The following is a 17,310-nucleotide window of genomic DNA, read 5'->3' as shown; positions in this document are numbered from 1 at the left end:
GAAAAGAATGTTGTGAATGTAAAGGAAAAGGAAAATATCTGGAAATGAAGACTTATTTGGTCAAAACAAGGTAAAAGCAGGAATCTCATGCTTCATGGATATTTTTAGAAGACTACATGGTTCCCTGTGTTCTCAAAGGTATTTTACTGTGTGATGTACATGTGCTGTCATGTATTCATGAAGATTGCAGCCTGCTGGCTTACTTAAACTTGTAATCACACTGCTTTCTAATAAATACCAATGGCACAGGCACTCAGTAACCTAGGCCAACAGAAGCCATCTGCAGTTCATTAAGCAGAATCCTTAATAAGGAGCAAATTTTGAGTTGTTTACAGATGCAGATTTGTGCTTCTGGAGGGGGCCAGCGTGGTCAGTGCCCTGTGACAACAAGCTTGCGTTCTCTGGACCCGTAAATGAGGAATGAACACACGGCCCCTCTAAGATATCCACACTACCCCCTCCTCATAAACGGGTTAGAACTGCTGCTGTTGCGAAAAGAATCTAGAGCAGATTGGATGAAAAATGTGACTTTTAAAACAGGAAAAGGTCACAGCAAAAAGAAGAGAAATTAAACCTGCGTTCCGTGCTGGAATTAACGGACATAGAACGATTAACCTATACTCTGCATTTAAACGAAACCAATAAAAATTTTATATATGTACTGCAACATCAAGCTTAAAAACACCATCACATTACAGTTGGTGTGACAGTCACTGTGGCGCGTCCAGAGCTCACGCGCCGTCAAGTCAAAATCTCTGCAAAGCTCCCAGTCCGCTGCGCGTGCGTCTATACCCCAAACTGGAATTCTGTTGCACGCTCCGCTGACACCGAGTCACGTGACACCAGTCCCAAACACTTTAAAAAGACGGGCTGGCGAGGAATTCCCACCTGACCGACTTCTACATCCATCTCAGATCAAGCAAGGCAAGCAAAAAGACGTCCAAAGGCCGCTGGAAACACGAACCTATTCAAACTAACCGACCAAAAATGTTTCTTGTTACTTTGTAAAAAAAAACGAAAAAAAAAAAAGTTCATGCATCTGTCTTGTCCTGGGTTAATATGGACGTGAGAAGTGTAGCTGGGGTCAGGGTGGCTGTTCTTGGATGCGTTGCGTTTTGCTCCAGCGTGCTTTATCCCGCACGCGCTTACCTCTACGACAACCGTTACGTCGGGTGAGTAGCGAAGTTCATTCATTCCTTCAGTCTCTCGTCCGCTCTCTCTTTTGCCAAACTAAGTGTACAGAGCGCTCATTCATGCCGCTGACGCTATGGAGAGTGGAAGAGCGCGGAGGACTGGGCGGTTTCTTCAGAGAGAGACACACGTTTCTCCTCGCCTCAGCTCGGGAGCTTGAACAAAGCGAGTGTAAAGGAGCAGGACCGTGAACCGAACGTAGCGCCGTAGGTAACACAGTTTAGTTTGTCCTAACATAGCGGAGGGAATGGCACACGGTACGGCGGAGACAACGGAGATGAACAAGTTTCTTTTAACGGTGTCTTTTTCTTAAATGAAAAAGCAGTATAGGTTTTTAGAACGGAATTCGCTTCATGAACTTATTGAAGGTTTAAAAAACAATACCGTGAAATAATGAGAGTCTGTATATTGAATGTGGGCGAAGAGATATACACTGGGTACTGTAGAGGTCTGAGCTGTCGTGAATTTCTTCCTGTGTTCTATAACACTTGCAGATAAATTTTCCAGTGAATATAAAGTTGGATTTTCAGCACCTCCAGATCATTTATGTTTCATTCTTTTGTTTCGTTTGACTTTTTAAAGCAAGTGAGCCTCAAAACAATGTCAATTTTACCAGTCAATGTTACTGGAGCACGAGAACCTTCCACTCCTCTGAAGGCTTTTTTGTACTTGCATCCAACGCACCTTTTTATTTAATTTTATTTTAATTTTTTATTTTATTTTATCTATTTGTCATCTGGTTACATCAATTTGTGAACCAGTTTTATCTATTTGTGATATGATTTTTCTATTTGTCATCTGGTTTTATCTATCTGTGGTCTGGTTTTACCTATTTGTGATCTGGTTTGATCTATTTGTGATCTGGTTTTATTTATTTGTGATTTGGTTTTATCTACTTGTCATCATTTTTCCAGGCTCCCTGCTCTAGCTGCAGCACATTAGGGCTAAAGCTTCACTCCATGGCACATCTGGTCGTTAACAGAGCAGGAATAACATGCACTTCGACTGCATAGAAACTAGCTGCATACATTGCATTCTTCTTCAGGTCCTCTAATTGCTTATTAAATGTTAATTGACAATTACTGTTCATTTATTAATCAACATTATACATTTATTTATTTATTTATTATACAGCAACATTATAGTTGATATAGTTAATTGATAAATGAGCACTAATTGACAATTATTCAGTTTGATATTGATATACATATAGTTAATCTTGCATTACGTGTGTTATGAGTATTTAACCAAAAAAGAGGAATCTTCAAAATCAGCAAAGGTTCGGATTTACAAGGGTCCTTCCCAGCTGTCAGGAAGTGGCTGAGCTGTAAAGTAGAGGCCCTGCCTGCCAGAGGTGTCACAGCATCAGTATAAACACACGGAGAACCTGGCAGCTGACGTGCCGTTCAAACGCAGCTCTGCTGAAAGGCAGCCAGACGGCTCCCCTCATCCTGAGGGAGGAAGATCAGGCTGAATGTGCTCACGTCACAGAAATGGTCTCAACGTTCACTCACTTATTTAATTACTTACAATATTTGGATATGTACTGAAGTGATTTGGTTTAAAAGGACGTACTAAACACATTTTAATCTGTTCTTTGAAAGGACTGATCATTGTTTTCATAGTTTTTCAGTAGTTGGTAATTATAAACCAGATGAAAGTTTTTTGGCTAGAAAAAGTTCCATCACCTTGGACCTGCAGCACTGTGACATACAGAAAAGCTTGGATGCCCAGGTGTGGTCCAGTAGTTCAGCATCCAGAACTGTCAAGGAAATCAGACCATATCAGACCACATCAGCCCACATCAGACCATATCAGCATCTTCCTGAACAGAAAGCTTTGTTTCCCCCTCTTAGAAGTCCCCTGTCCTTGGATATTAGAACTCCTGTCCTTGGATATTAGAACCCCTGTCCCTGGATATTAGAACCCCTGTCCCTGGATATTAGAACCCCTGTCCTTGGATATTAGAACCCCTGTCCCTGGATATTAGAACCCCTGTCCCTGTGTATTAGAACCCCTGTCCCTGTGTATTAGAACCCCTGTCCCTGGATATTAGAACCCCTGTCCCTGTGTATTAGAACCCCTGTCCCTGGATATTAGAACCCCTGTCCCTGTGTATTAGAACCCCTGTCCCTGGATATTAGAACCCCTGTCCCTGTGTATTAGAACCCCTGTCCCTGGATATTAGAACCCCTGTTCCTGGATATAGGTACCCCTGTCCCTGTGTATTAGAACCCCTGTCCCTGGATATTAGAACCCCTGTTCCTGGATATAGGTACCCCTGTCCCTGTGTATTAGAACCCCTGTCCCTGGATATTAGAACCCCTGTTCCTGGATATAGGTACCCCTGTCCCTGTTCATTTTCTCATAAATTCATTCTCATGTCTCATGTCATGTCAACATCTGTCTTGCTGATGTGAATTGGTTGGAGTTTTTGTTGAGTTCACACTGCTGGTACAGATATTGTATCTTCTGCAGGCCTCTGTGTCTGGGCTAGAAAATGTCAGAGAGGTCTCTGGCTTCAGTGCTGGGCCTTACGATCAGTGAGGTGAACAGATACATCACAGCCAGGAGTGAGGACCCAGACGAGCTCACAAACACAGTTACATCCCAGCCAGGAGTGAGGACCCACACAAGCTCACAAACACAGTTACATCCCAGCCAGGAGTGAGGACCCAGACGAGCTCACAAACACAGTTACATCCCAGCCAGGAGTGAGGACCCAGACGAGCTCACAAACACAGTTACATCCCAGCCAGGAGTGAGGACCCAGACAAGCTCACAAACACAGTTACATCCCAGCCAGTAGTGAGGACCCAGACGAGCTCACAAACACAGTTACATCAAAGAGAGAGGAAGTGACATTCATTACTGTGTCAACAACACCAGCATCAACATTCCTGCACCAAGTGATGTCTAAAGGGCAGAGAGTATGGTTCAGAGTACAGTTCAGAGAGTACGGTTCAGCATCATTGATAATTGTGTAACGGTGTTTTACACCGTATCCACATAAATTATCTGCTTCTGCAGCAATCAGAGGTAACGAGACAAGTATGGACATGTTTCACAGGTCAGGTGAGCACTCGTCTTTCTTGTCATATCATGTCCATTTATATTTTCTGTTTTTTCAAAGCTATGAGCCTGCTGGTGTGCTGAGCTCTGTAGTAAATTCCAGGGCTGCTGTGCAGGGTAATAAAACACAACGATCAGCACCTCTTTTCTCTGAAGGTTAAAACAGTGCACATGGGACTCCTCTGAAGGTTAAAATAGTGCAAGTGAGACTCCTCTGAAGGCTAAAACAGTGCACGTGTGACTCCTCTGAAAGCTAAAACAGTGCACGTATAACTTCTCTGAAAGTTAAAACTGCACGTGGGACTCCTCTGAATGCTAAAAGAGTGCACGTGTGACTCCTCTATAGGTTAAAATAGTGCATGTGGGACTACTCTGAAGGTTAAAACTGCATGACAGTGCACACATAGATGAAATTGGAATGGGTGGAGTTTCCAATTCTGTAGAAACTGCCTGTCTGCTGGTGTTGATCCTTTTATGACAGTGTGTGTATATGCTGAAATTGTGTGTTTGTGTATGTGTGCATTTGTTTGTGTGTGAATGTTAAACATTTTAAATCTATGAGCCATTTTAAAATGCACTATTATTTTTTTACTAGAACATTTTATTTATGAACATAAAGGCTTATATTTTTGCCTGACCTGGTAAGACTACAGATAATAAGACCATTACTAGTGTTCTGTGTACATTACTAGTTCTCTTGGTTCATTACTAGTGCTCTGGTTTAATTACTTGTGCTCTGGGTTAATTACTAGTCCTCTGGATTCACTATTAGTGTTCTGGGTTAATTACTAGTGTTTTGAATTAATTACTAGTGCTCTGGGTTAATGACTTATTGAACTGCTGTGTTCTATGTTGCTTCTGTGGGCTAAGCACACTATGCAGAACAACATGTTACTTCATTTTGTAAAATAAGTTTGAGTATAACATTTTCAATTTGCTGAAAAATTTGTCTGGAGAACGAAATGGTCATGAATGCCACTGACATTAAAACTTAAATCTCGTGATTTGGGAGGTGAACTGTTGTCTGTTTACTCAGTAGGGATGCTAATGTCACACCTAACAACTTCTCCAAATGTATCATGCAAGCAACACAATACCATGTGCGTCAGCACTACACAAAGGGAACACGTCAGGGTATGACGTCAGGGGATACCGTCCCCGGCTTGCGTTACTGCCCTGGTCAGCTGTTCTGAGGTCAGTCTTCTAGGTTGTCTAGTGGTAAAAGAAGTAGACAAATAAAAAAATTGTTCTGAGTAAAAGAGGAAATACTTACCTGCAGTATTTGCATTAATTATGTCCTACATACAAGATCCTATTTTGTGATCTACATGATCCTAAAACATTTGTGAGAACACCTCTAGGTGTCAGCCAACCCATAAAGATGATAATCCAGCTGCTGTAAGGACAGAAAAAACCATCAATGAGTGTTCTTTGGGATTTCCGTAATATTTTCTCACAAATAAATACTAGATGAGTCATCATATCCAAAGGTTCTCTGACATGGAGCAGGAAAAATGTGCTGAAATGTCTTTCAGCATCCAGCAGATCCAAGAACAGCATCCACAAGACCTTTTCTTTACTGTGTACCCCTGTTAAAAATCACTGTTAAAAACATCTTGGATCTTGTGTACATTTTGTCTTCTGAGTTGTGCATTAGTAGAGAGCTCCAATATCAGATTGTCAGTTTCACTGTTACTCAGGAAATATCAGCACCTGTGAGTGTCTCGTGAGCTAAGCCTCTATGGTTCCATTACTTGCTCATGTTTGTGGGTAATTCCAATGGAAGTGTTGGTGTCAGATGGACAGGAGGGTGAGGAGAGTGACCTGCTGACTGTACTATGATTCATTCAGATGATTACCATGTAGGGAAACCCTTAGCTCAGGGGTTATAGCCTCATAAAACCAAGCCAGGACAGCACAGAAACATCTCCCTAGCAGTCAAGCACGGCTTTTACTGACATTGTTAAAAAGAAGAGTTCTTATATCTGTAAACATGTATGTGATTTTAAGTGATTTTTTATTTGTTCGTTCTAGAAAAAAAATTATTTTGACAAATGCTAATGTCTTAAAACATCTGTTTATTTTCATGCAGGGACCAGCTATTGAGAATCACTCCCAGTAGTCAGGGGGAGGTCCGGTTTCTGAAGCAGCTTTTCCAGAATGTGACGGTGAGTGGTTTTTCTTCATCAGACACACATCATCTTCATCACTTTTGCTTGTATACTAAATAAAAAAACACATGTCAGTTTGTGTAGTCATGCATTATCATACTATGCATTCAGCACAACATTATCATGGAATGGTTTAAAGACACTTCTAATTGTATATTTTTTAGTTCAGCTTAAAGAAATGGTATAAAAATATAGAAAGTAAGGACAGTGCATTATAGTACATTATGTACCCAAAACAAAACGGGTGTTATAACAATTGCAAAAGAAAAGGGACACGCCCATTTGGATAAAAGATACATGAGAACCCCACCACATGGTGAAAGCTGTACTGACCCTGTTAAGATGATCTGTCGAGTTTTACATGGTCTTTAGAAAATACAAGAATGTAATTGTAATATTTTTTGTGTGTATGTTTTATGTGGAAGTATATACACCAAACAGTCCAAACTAATAGTTAACTAATGAGATTCCCTGTGAATGCATGTCTTGTGCTTGACATATCCATGGATGTCATTCTTCCAAGGTATACTAGTCAGGTGGTCTCAGGAGGGTGGTGCATAACATCTTCATTCCTCTAGTCAGGTGGTCTCAGGAGGGTGGTGCATAACATCTTCAGTCCACTAGTCAGGTGGTCTCAGGAGGGTGGTGCATAACATCGTCATTCCTCTAGTCAGGTGGTCTCAGGAGGGTGGTGCATAACATCTTCAGTCCACTAGTCAGGCGGTGCCAGGAGGGTGGTGCATAACATGTTCATCATCTAGAGTGGAGGAAACAGAGGAAGAGGACAGAGCCCAGTCAAGAGCCACAGGAGAGGAAAAAACCCAGACAGCCATTTATGGGCAGCTCATTACTACACGGAACCCAGTGTGACTTCTATTTACACTCTTTCACATTGAGTTTTGTGGCGAGAGGCATTAAAAATTGCTAGTACCTGGCACAAGAAACCTTATTTGAGCCTTGGGAGAACATATTTATTATATCATTATGCAGAACATGTTTGTGGCATGAAAAGATTTGGTAGAAAATCTCTGGTAGTTCTGGTTGTTAATAAGGTCTGAGTGGATGAGGTCTCAGTATCACAGAGTCAATATCACAGAGTCATTTCATCACTATCATATAATCACTATCACCAGGGCTTAATTTGTAAATCAAACGTTGCCGGAACGCAAGGGTAAATTGTTACACTGGCGGTATAATATTTTGCCGGATCGAGGCAGACAGTTCCCGGAACACACGTTTCAAAATGAAAGAGTTCCCGGATCCTGTTCCGGCAGGATCCGGCTCAAATTAAGCCCTGACTATCACAGAATAACTATCACAAAGTCACTATCCAGGGTACCCGCGGGTCCTTAAAAAGTCTTAAAATGTCTTAAATTTAGTTTTCCATATTCAAGGCCTAAAAATGTATTAAAATGTCTGGAATTTTATGAGGGGAGGCATTAAATTATTATAAGTGTGTGTTGTTCAGTTGTTCTGGCGCGATGTGAACTTTGCCGAATCTAGCACTAATGCAGAAAAAAAAACGCTCCAGGGTCCTAGTGCTAGATTCCTAGCGTTGGAGTATACAACAACGTCAACAATTTTCGTTCGCCACAACCCCCCCCCCCCCCCCCCCCCCCCCCGTCAACGATGTGGAACACACCTGCATCCCCAGTAATAGTATAATTTTTTCTTGTGAGAGGTATTAAAAAGGTCTTAAAAGTCATTGAATTTGACATTTAAAAATGTGCAGATACCCTGCTATCACAGAATCACTATAACCAGAGGTGTGTCACTATCGCAGAATCACTATCAGAGAGTCATTAACATAGAATCACTATAACAGTGTCACCAGGGCCGGCGCCACGGGGGGGCGAAAGTCAGGCGAGGTGTCCCGCCCCCTCAATGTAAATAATAAGACCCATTTATTTTACAGAAATCGCTACATGGCGCCCCCTCGCACACTCAACAATCGTCCCCTGTCCCTGGATATTAGAACCCCTGTCCCTGGATATTAGTACCCCTGTTCCTGGATATAGGTACCCCTGTCCCTGTACGCCACCATCCGCTTACAATTTACGTTCGCCACGTTACGTTGAAATTATAAATTCATCCACCATTAAGGGAAAGGGGGTTTGCCAAAACTGTATAAATGTCTGGCAACTTGCCAGACTGAAAAACCACACAGTGCATGTCCAGGATGAAGTCAGTCTGGCTTGGCAGTGTCAGTGCAGACTGACTCTGGTCTCCATGGGGATGATGTGATGGGTTCAGGTCTGCTCACAGTTCCTCCACAGTTTCCTCAAACTCCTGTGTTTTCATGCTAGCTTATTTAATGAAATGTAAACCTCCACATTAGGCACTCAGGAGAAGGTTCACTCAGGAGAAGGTCCACTGAGGGGAAGGGTCACTCTATAGAAGGTTCCATCAGGAGAAGGGTCACTCTGGAGAAGGTTTTCTCTCAGGACCCCTGTATATTTATCCACTGCCCCCACACCCCCAATATGACAAGGTTCTCAGTCCTTATCAAAAGAAAATAAAGCTGTGTAGGGGAAAAAAGTTGAATGAGTTTGAAAACTTTCCGTATGAACTATTTGTGTGTGTCCCTAAAATTCACAAAATATTGAATAGTCAATTCAAACATTTAAATAGTGCTGGTGTAGAGGTGGGGCCTAAATTGGGTGGGTCTAAAGATGTGGCCTAAATGGGGTGGGTCTAGAGGTGTGGCCTAAATGGGGTGGGTTTAGAGGTGTGGCCTAATTGAGTTGGGTGTAGAGGTGGGACCTAAATTGGGTGGGTATAGAGGTGGGGCCTAAATTGGGTGGGTTTAGAGGTGGATTCTAAATTGGGAGGGTCTAGAGGTGGGGCCTAAATAGGGTTGGTGTAGAGGTGGGGTCCACATCACAACATTCTGAGTGGCCACCCAACCAAGGTCGGGCCGTAAGGTGCACAGAGGCGTGGCTGTGGAGTGGTGGGAGGGTCTGTTTGCACAGCTGTAGAGGGTTTCTCCAGTTTACTTTGGCATGACTGCCCCTGTGCAGCACTAATGCTGTGCTGGGTCAACTCAGTGTTCCTACTGGGGTTTTTTTCACTGTGAATGTCTTGTTTACCAAACCAGACATGCTCCAAGCCACAGTAGGGAAAACCACCGAGGTTGGTGCACACAAGAACCCATAGGCATTTTGTGTGATGAGGGTTTAATGATCTTCTCGGATTGATTCCACATAGCTAAACTAAACAATCTGCAGAGCTGAATCAATGAAATAGTTACATTTGTTTACACTGGTGTCTGTGCATCCAGCCGTACGTCAGATTTGCAGCTTCTATAATGACATCTGTTATTTATTTTCCTAAAATGAAGGCAACACGAGGAGAGAATTGTGTTGTTATGCTCTTTTATTGCCAGATAGCACTTAAGGTTTATTTATTTGTGCATCGATCCCAGGTGACTGATGTAAAGAATCCTGGTAAAGGCCAAGATGGCGAAACATAGTGGTTTAAAATAAAGGGTGGATTTGAACTACAGTGTCGCTGGTTTCACTTTTGCTAAAGTGTTTGATCTCTTAAAGGTATGTCAGACTTCTTTCTCCAAACTTGACTGATAAAGGCATCCCTGCTGTCTGGTTCCTGTCGATGCCAAAATATTTTGGATGGAGAAGTATTGGTTTAGCCAGTAGAGGACAGTGAAATGTCCTGGTCTGTTTCATTTACCTACGTGCATCTGGCCCCTGTGCACATCTGGCCCCTGTGCACATCTGGCAAAGTAAACGTTTTATGAAGAGGTTCCTGTGCATGTGTTGCACAGGAGCTGCTATAACTGTTAAACTGATTTTCCCATCGCTAAGTGAATGTGTAAGAGAGATTTAACTTCTACTGAAATGAGAGGCAGCTGAAGTTTAAAAGACACACACATATACCTTCACACACACACACACACACACACACACACACACACACACACACACACACACACACACACACACACATATATATACCCTCACACACACATTCACTCACACACACACACACACATATACCCTCACACCCGCACACATATACCCACACACACACACACATGCACAGATACACATACATACACAGAAAGACACACATGCATACACATATAAACGCACGCACACACATGCACACAGAGATGCAGCCATGCACTTAAACATACAGAAATACACAAACACACACAATGGTTAGCTCAGCAATGTCCCAAGCCTTTTCTCTAGGATCCTCTGCTATGTTAGGTGTGTTTGTAGATTGAGAGCCTGTGTGCTCTGGTTGCCAAGGTGTAGGTGTAGGTGTGTACGGTATCTGTGTGCATGGTGTAGGTGTGTATGGTGTAGATGTGTACAGTGTAGGTGTGTGCTGTATAGGTGTGTACGGTGTAGGTGTGTACAGTGTAGGTGTGTACAGTGTGGGTCAGGGGTTATAATTACCAAATATAAACAACCCATGTACAAACAAGGTTCTCTTTATTAATGAGAGAACTACTTGTGAGAAAGGTTGAATAAGAACCTGAAGTTAATCCTTCTAGGAAACACAACCCTAAGTATAGTAAGCTCATTAAAGATGATAACATGCTTTAATACTTGTAAGACTTTAGTCAGGAATCAAAAGTGATATAATTACTGTGCAGGTGATCCAGGTTGTGATGTTAATGTAGCCACAAGGTGCAATATTGAAGGCATCCCATAATATGTTACAGGAATTTTGAGAACATTCTTCTGGATGAGCTGGTATGTCCTGTGCTGCTCAGTATGCACATGTGTTCAGGTGATGATATCAAATAACCAGGTGAGGTAAAGGGCCATATTGTACCCTCATATGCTTTCTTTCCAAGAAAATCTTGAGTGTTTGAACAGGTGCAGATTGTGAGTTCTTTCGGACATGCAGGTCTTAATGAAATTGACATTGCTGTGCTGCTATTTTAGCTGAGATAAATCCATGTGTAACATGGCAATCACCTCAAACCAGAGTATGTTGCTCATAATGATATTTGCATTTTTAGTATCTTTTACCATAAAAAAAAGACAAATGACCAAACAGCTCAAATGTTTTATAGTTTATTGTAGTGGTTGTTTGTTTCATGATTCCAAGTTCAAGACCTCAGTGTATATGTGTGTGTCTGCACATTTTAGACTGTGGGCTGATGCTCCATAGTGGATGTATGTGTCAGTCCGCCCCCTGTTGGCTTGCTGATGGCATTGTGCTCAGTGTAAAGGCCTTGAACACACAGGTTTCATGTCAGGTTAAAACTTCAAAGCCATGTCTATTGTGTTTAACAGGACATCTGGCATCCTGCGTTTTTTAGAAGTTGTCAAAAGATTAGTAATTTTCTGCAGGTTTGTTTTTCTATGAAGGCCTGTTCTTCATCCTCGGTCTGCTCACTTTCACATCACTCTGCATTCAGGTCTTGTTGTAGATCACAGATAGTGACTGGAGATCTTTTTTTTTTTTTTTTTTTTTTTTTTTTTTTTTTTTTTTTTTTTTTTTTTTTTTTTGGCCCACCTCCACCCCCCCATCTTTGGAGGACAACTTTGTTTTTATGTACAGATTTAAATGGCAATTATAACAATTCTGTATAATATATAGTGTAGTGATAACAATATATAGTGATAACAGTATGCAAAGTGATAATTATTGGGGTTAGGTGGACCAAGAAAAGAGGGGGAGAGAAATAATAAAAAGGGAAAAGACAGAGGTAGGAGAAAAAAGGAGAAGAAAAAGAAAAGAAGAAAAAAAAAAAAAAAAAAATAATAATAATAATAATAATAAAAAAAAAAAAATTAATAATAATAAAATAATAATAATAATAATATTAATAAAATAAAACACGCAACCAGCTCAAATGACCACTGCAAAGAAGTACAGAAAGTAAACCAAATACATATAGTGCAGATGAGTGCGATGTATGGGTGTGTGTGAGTGTGTGTTTATGTGCAACCTAGAAGTGCAACATAGGATAGATGTATGGAATGTACTTACCAGCAAGGGTGGGTAGCTGCGACAGCATTCCCCCAGAGGCCAGAGGCGGGCGGAGAGAGACCCGGGAACCCCACCCGCCCACGGCCCCCCACAGAGCGGTGGAGTACCAGAGCCGCACTTCCCAGAAACCCTCACCCGCCCGCCCCCGCAGGCGGGAGAGAGAGACCCCGGACAGCGCCCCACCAGTCAAGGAGCGCAGGTCCAGGGGAACCAGAGGGAACAGAGCGCCTCCCCCCCAGGATGCCCCCCCCCCCCAGGGGCCAGCGGCAAAACCACGGCGCCACGCGCCCGGAAAGCCACCCACCACCCGGCAGGGCCCACCTCCCGCCGAGGAGCACCCGGCCGCCCCATATCACCACCGCCCAGGGGAGCGGGCCAACCGCCCCTACGCCGGGGGGCCAAGCCGGACACCGGAGCCCCAAGGCGCCCCCCCTCTGGAGTGGTGCAGTAGTCTCAGGGGAGTGTCCATGAGTGAACCGGGCACGACCAGCCCCGACCCAGAACCAGCTGTCCTCACCCACCTAACCAAACCCACCCTACATTTGCCCCTATACACCCCCACCATGTACACACCCACCCCCACACACACACACACACATACACTCAAATTCACCCTCACACCTCCAAACCTGGCCATATGTCCCCTCCCTCCAACACGCACTCATTCATCCACCCATTCAGAAACAAGAAGAAAACAAGGACAGAGACACACACTTATCCAGACTAGCACACCCTCTGCGGCAGGGGCAGATGGCTGGACCAGCAAGGACCAGTAGCGGTCCTAGGAAGCCACCAGCCCAGTCCCGCGCCAGCAACCCCCCCCCCGCCCCGGCAGGGAGCAGGAAGTGGGTGAAGGAAGGCCTTCCCACCCCTCCACCCCCAGTGTTGTGTGTAGGTGTTGGTGTATATGCATGTGTCGTAGTGTGTGATACTATGGTGCAGTTAAAATTGAAGGGACAGATGCTAGGGCAAACGTGAGTGCATGTCCACACCGTCCCCTCAAAGGCCCTCAATGTCTAAAGTGCAGTAAAAACTGAGGGACAGACAGTGGTGAGGAGACGGGTGAACCATGGCAGCAGGCCCACCTCGTCAACCTCTGGGTACCTGCCTGTCCCCAGAATCCTAAATGAGCAAGGATGTGTGTGTGTGTGTGTGTGGGGGGGGGGGGGGGGGGGGGTGGGAATGCTTAGGTCCAGAGGAAAGGGTCCTCTGGAAGAGGAGAGCCAGCTTGCTAGCTGGCTCATTGAGCACCGAACTTCACTGCCCCCCCAGCTCAAGGCAGGGAGCGGTCGACCCGGGGAGACCAGGGCGGCAACCCCCCCCACCACCACATCCAAGCACGGATCCACACCACCCCCACCACAGAGAGCAGCCGGTCCGCACATCCACATACACCTAGACACACATTTCTTTCATACACGTATGCACTCACACACATTTAACCCATAAATATATACATATATACCCATATACATACATACATCCATCCATATATATATAAATATATACATACACATACATACATATATACATATATATCTACACATACATATACACCCACACACGCTAGTCCCATATACACCACACCCCTGTGTATGCACCCACAACCATACCAATCGCACAGTGAACAAACGATGGCAGACATCAACAGTATTGAGGACATGCTGGTCGGAGTCCGGAACCCTACCTCCCGGCCCACCCCAGACATCCCCATCATCCACCACCCCACTCCCACCACCCAGGCACCTCGGAGCCCCAAGGCCCAGACCCGACCCCCCGACCCAGGCCGACCGACCCACCCCCCCCAGCGGCGCAACCGCAGCGGCGCAGGTCCCCCCGCACGGGCAGGGCCCCAGCTCGGGGTCGGGAGGCCCCAGGCACCAGGCCCCGGGTCCCGCCACCCGGCCCCACAGGGGAGGCCAGCCACCCCGCCGAGGGCCAGCACCCGCCCCTCCCCACGCCCCGGCCCCACACCCCAGAGCCCAGAGGGAGCGCCACCCAAGCCCCCCCAACCACCGCCCGCCGGGGCAAGCACATGCCATCCCAGGTTGGCAGCCCCGGCCCCCCCGCCCAGAAAGTGGCCGGCACGAGCAGTCTCCCCGGGGTCGGCCCCCAGCCACCAACCGGCCCTCCGGGGGCCGAGGCCCCCGCCAACCACCCCGACTAGCTAATGGAACTGATCAGTGGGGACCAAAGAGAATTAAATTCCTCCAACTGGTCTTTAGAGGAAGCAGACATTCTCTCCAGACAGATGTGATCGAGTAATAAATTTTTGTAATGAGTAATATGCAGGTCCTTTTTCGTTTTCCAATTGATAAGAATGGTTTTCTTGGCGATGCATAGGGCAGTGAGAACTATGTGTGATATGTCTGCCTCTGTATCTAATTCACTGACGTCTCCTAAGATGCACAGTCTGGGTGAAGTTGGGATGCAGCTTTTAAGCCCCGTGGACAATTCTACACATACCTTCTTCCAGAATTTCTTAACAGGCCTACAATCCCATATAGCATGCATATAGTTATCAATTATATTGCCTGTACAGTGGGTGCATATGTTTGATTGTGCTAGGCCCATTTGGAACATCCTTTGTCCTGTATAGTGTGTTCTATGAAGGACTTTGTATTGTATAAGTTGTAAGTTGGGGCTTTTACTTATTTTGAAGATATTTGTACATATGTCGGTCCAGAAATGTTGATCTGGATTAATAAATAGATCTCGTTCCCATTTGGCTATCGGAAGGGATATTGAGTCATCAAATTTTAACAATAATTTATACAATTTTGATAATAATTTAGGAGTATATAGATTAAAAAATTCAGTTATCCATGCTGATATTTCTAAGTTCAGTTGATTGCGGTTGAATCTCTGTTGAATGATGGATTTTAATTGTTGATATTCCAGAAATCTACTGTTGTTTATTCCATATTCTGATACAAGTTCCTGGAATGTGACAAAGTTTCCATCTTTAATAACATGTTCTAAATTTTTTATTCCCCTGTCATGCCATGATGAAAAATGTAGTACTTTCTTGTTCTGACAGATGTCTGGATTGTTCCAAATGGGTGTTAGTTTGCATGGGATGAGTGGGGACCGAGTTAATTTAAGGAATTCCCACCAGGCTGTCAGTGAAGTATTTATATTAAGGCTTTTAAAGCAGTCCTGACGCTTAATATTAGAGCTAATGTAAGGTAGGTCTGAGAGTTTTATTTTCCCGCAAAATGCTTGTTCTAGGTCCAACCATGGCCTGTCTATTAAGTCGTATTTGACCCATTTTAAAATGTACTGTAATCTATTGGCTAAGAAATATTGATAAAAATTTGGTAATTCTAAGCCACCATTGCGTTTTGGCTTTTGCAAGGTTTTCATACTTATTCTTGATGGCTTGTTTTTCCATAGAAATTTTGAGATGTTTGAATCTAGGGATTTAAACCAAGCAGCAGAGGGTTTATTTGGGATTAATGAGAATAAATAGTTAACTTTGGGTAGAACCATCATTTTAATGGTAGCCACTCTCCCCATGAGTGATATAGGTAAAGCGTTCCAACGTGTGAGATCATCTTCTATTGTTTTTAATAGAGGGATATGATTTAACTGCACCAAGTCTAACAGTTTAGCAGAGACATGTATGCCTAAATATCTAATATTACCTGATTGTAGTGGAGTGGTGGTCGTGTTCTGGAAACTATAGTTTATAGGCAAAACTGTTGATTTGCCCCAGTTGATGGAATATTCTGTTATAGAAGAGAAGCTGTCTATAAGTTTGATTGTATTCGGAAGGGAAGCTTGTGTGTTCTGTAGGAAAAGTAATACATCATCTGCGTAGAGACTTATCCTATGGTTTGTGGTTCCTGTGTTAATTCCTGTAATATTTGCATTTTGTCGAATTGCTGCTGCTAATGGCTCAATGAAGAGAACGAAAAGTGAGGGTGATAGTGGACAGCCCTGCCTGGTGCCCCTTTGCAGAGTGAAGCTTTGTGAGGTGATGTCGTTTGTCCTAACCCGTGCATTAGGAGAACTATGTAAGGCTTTGATCCAGTTAATGAAGGATGGGCCAAATCCAAATTTGTGTAGAACTGCTAATAAATATTTCCAGTTTACCCGGTCAAATGCTTTTTCTGCATCTAAAGATACAATGGTAGTCTCTAATTTGTTAATTGTGCAGTAATCTATTATGTTTATTAGTCTGCGTGTATTGTTGGCAGATTGTCTACCCTTGATAAAACCTGTCTGGTCTGGATGTATTATAAGTGGGGTGATTTCCTCTAATCTTCTGGCAAGTGCTTTGCAAATAATTTTAAGATCTACGTTTATGAGTGAAATGGGGCGATAGCTGGAAGGAAGTGTAGGGTCTTTGCCTGGCTTTAGAAGTACACTGATGTTAGCAGAATTCATGTCTGGAGACAGGACATGATCTTTTTGAATTTGATTTACCATTCTAAAAAAGGTTGGTTCTAGCACAGACCATAATTCTTTGTAGAATTCTACAGGAAATCCATCTGGTCCTGGAGCTTTGTTATTTGGTAGCTGCTGTAAGGCTTCATGTAATTCGGGCAGAGCAAGTGGTGAATCCAGTGCAACAATTTGTTCGTTTTCTAGCTTTGGGAGATTTATATTATTAATAAATTCTTCAATAGCTGAATCTGATGGATTAATCTGTGATGCGTATAAAGCTTTATAAAACTCTTTAAAAGCTTTATTTATTTGTTGTGGGTCGTGAATAATGCTGCCTGTTGAGTTCTTAATAGAGGAGATAGTTGTTTTTTCCTTATTAAGCTTTAACTGATTAGCAAGGAATTTTCCAGATTTATTGCCATGTTCAAAATTCTGCCAGCGCAGTCTTTGCAGTAAAAATTGTGTCTTTTTATCTATTATTTCATTCAATTCCAGTTTGAGTTTCCTCAGC

General features: G+C 43.5%; 1 protein-coding gene across 1 annotated transcript in view; it reads left to right on the top strand.

Moving 5' to 3' along the window:
* The first annotated feature begins 807 nt into the window (after positions 1–807).
* cpa6 (carboxypeptidase A6) overlaps positions 808–17,310 on the top strand; it is a 33,525-nt gene continuing 17,022 nt past the window's right edge. Inside the window, exons 1-2 of the mRNA XM_077012885.1 lie at positions 808–1,172; positions 6,356–6,431. Of these exons, the coding sequence (XP_076869000.1) occupies positions 1,060–1,172; positions 6,356–6,431 (189 nt within the window). The 5' untranslated portion in view covers positions 808–1,059. The remainder of the gene's footprint in view (positions 1,173–6,355; positions 6,432–17,310) is intronic.

Source organism: Brachyhypopomus gauderio, chromosome 7, assembly GCF_052324685.1.
Source record: "Brachyhypopomus gauderio isolate BG-103 chromosome 7, BGAUD_0.2, whole genome shotgun sequence".
NCBI classification, from domain to species: domain Eukaryota; kingdom Metazoa; phylum Chordata; class Actinopteri; order Gymnotiformes; family Hypopomidae; genus Brachyhypopomus; species Brachyhypopomus gauderio.
The sequence above is the reverse complement of the archived record's forward strand: the minus strand, read 5'-3'. Positions and strand labels throughout refer to the sequence as shown.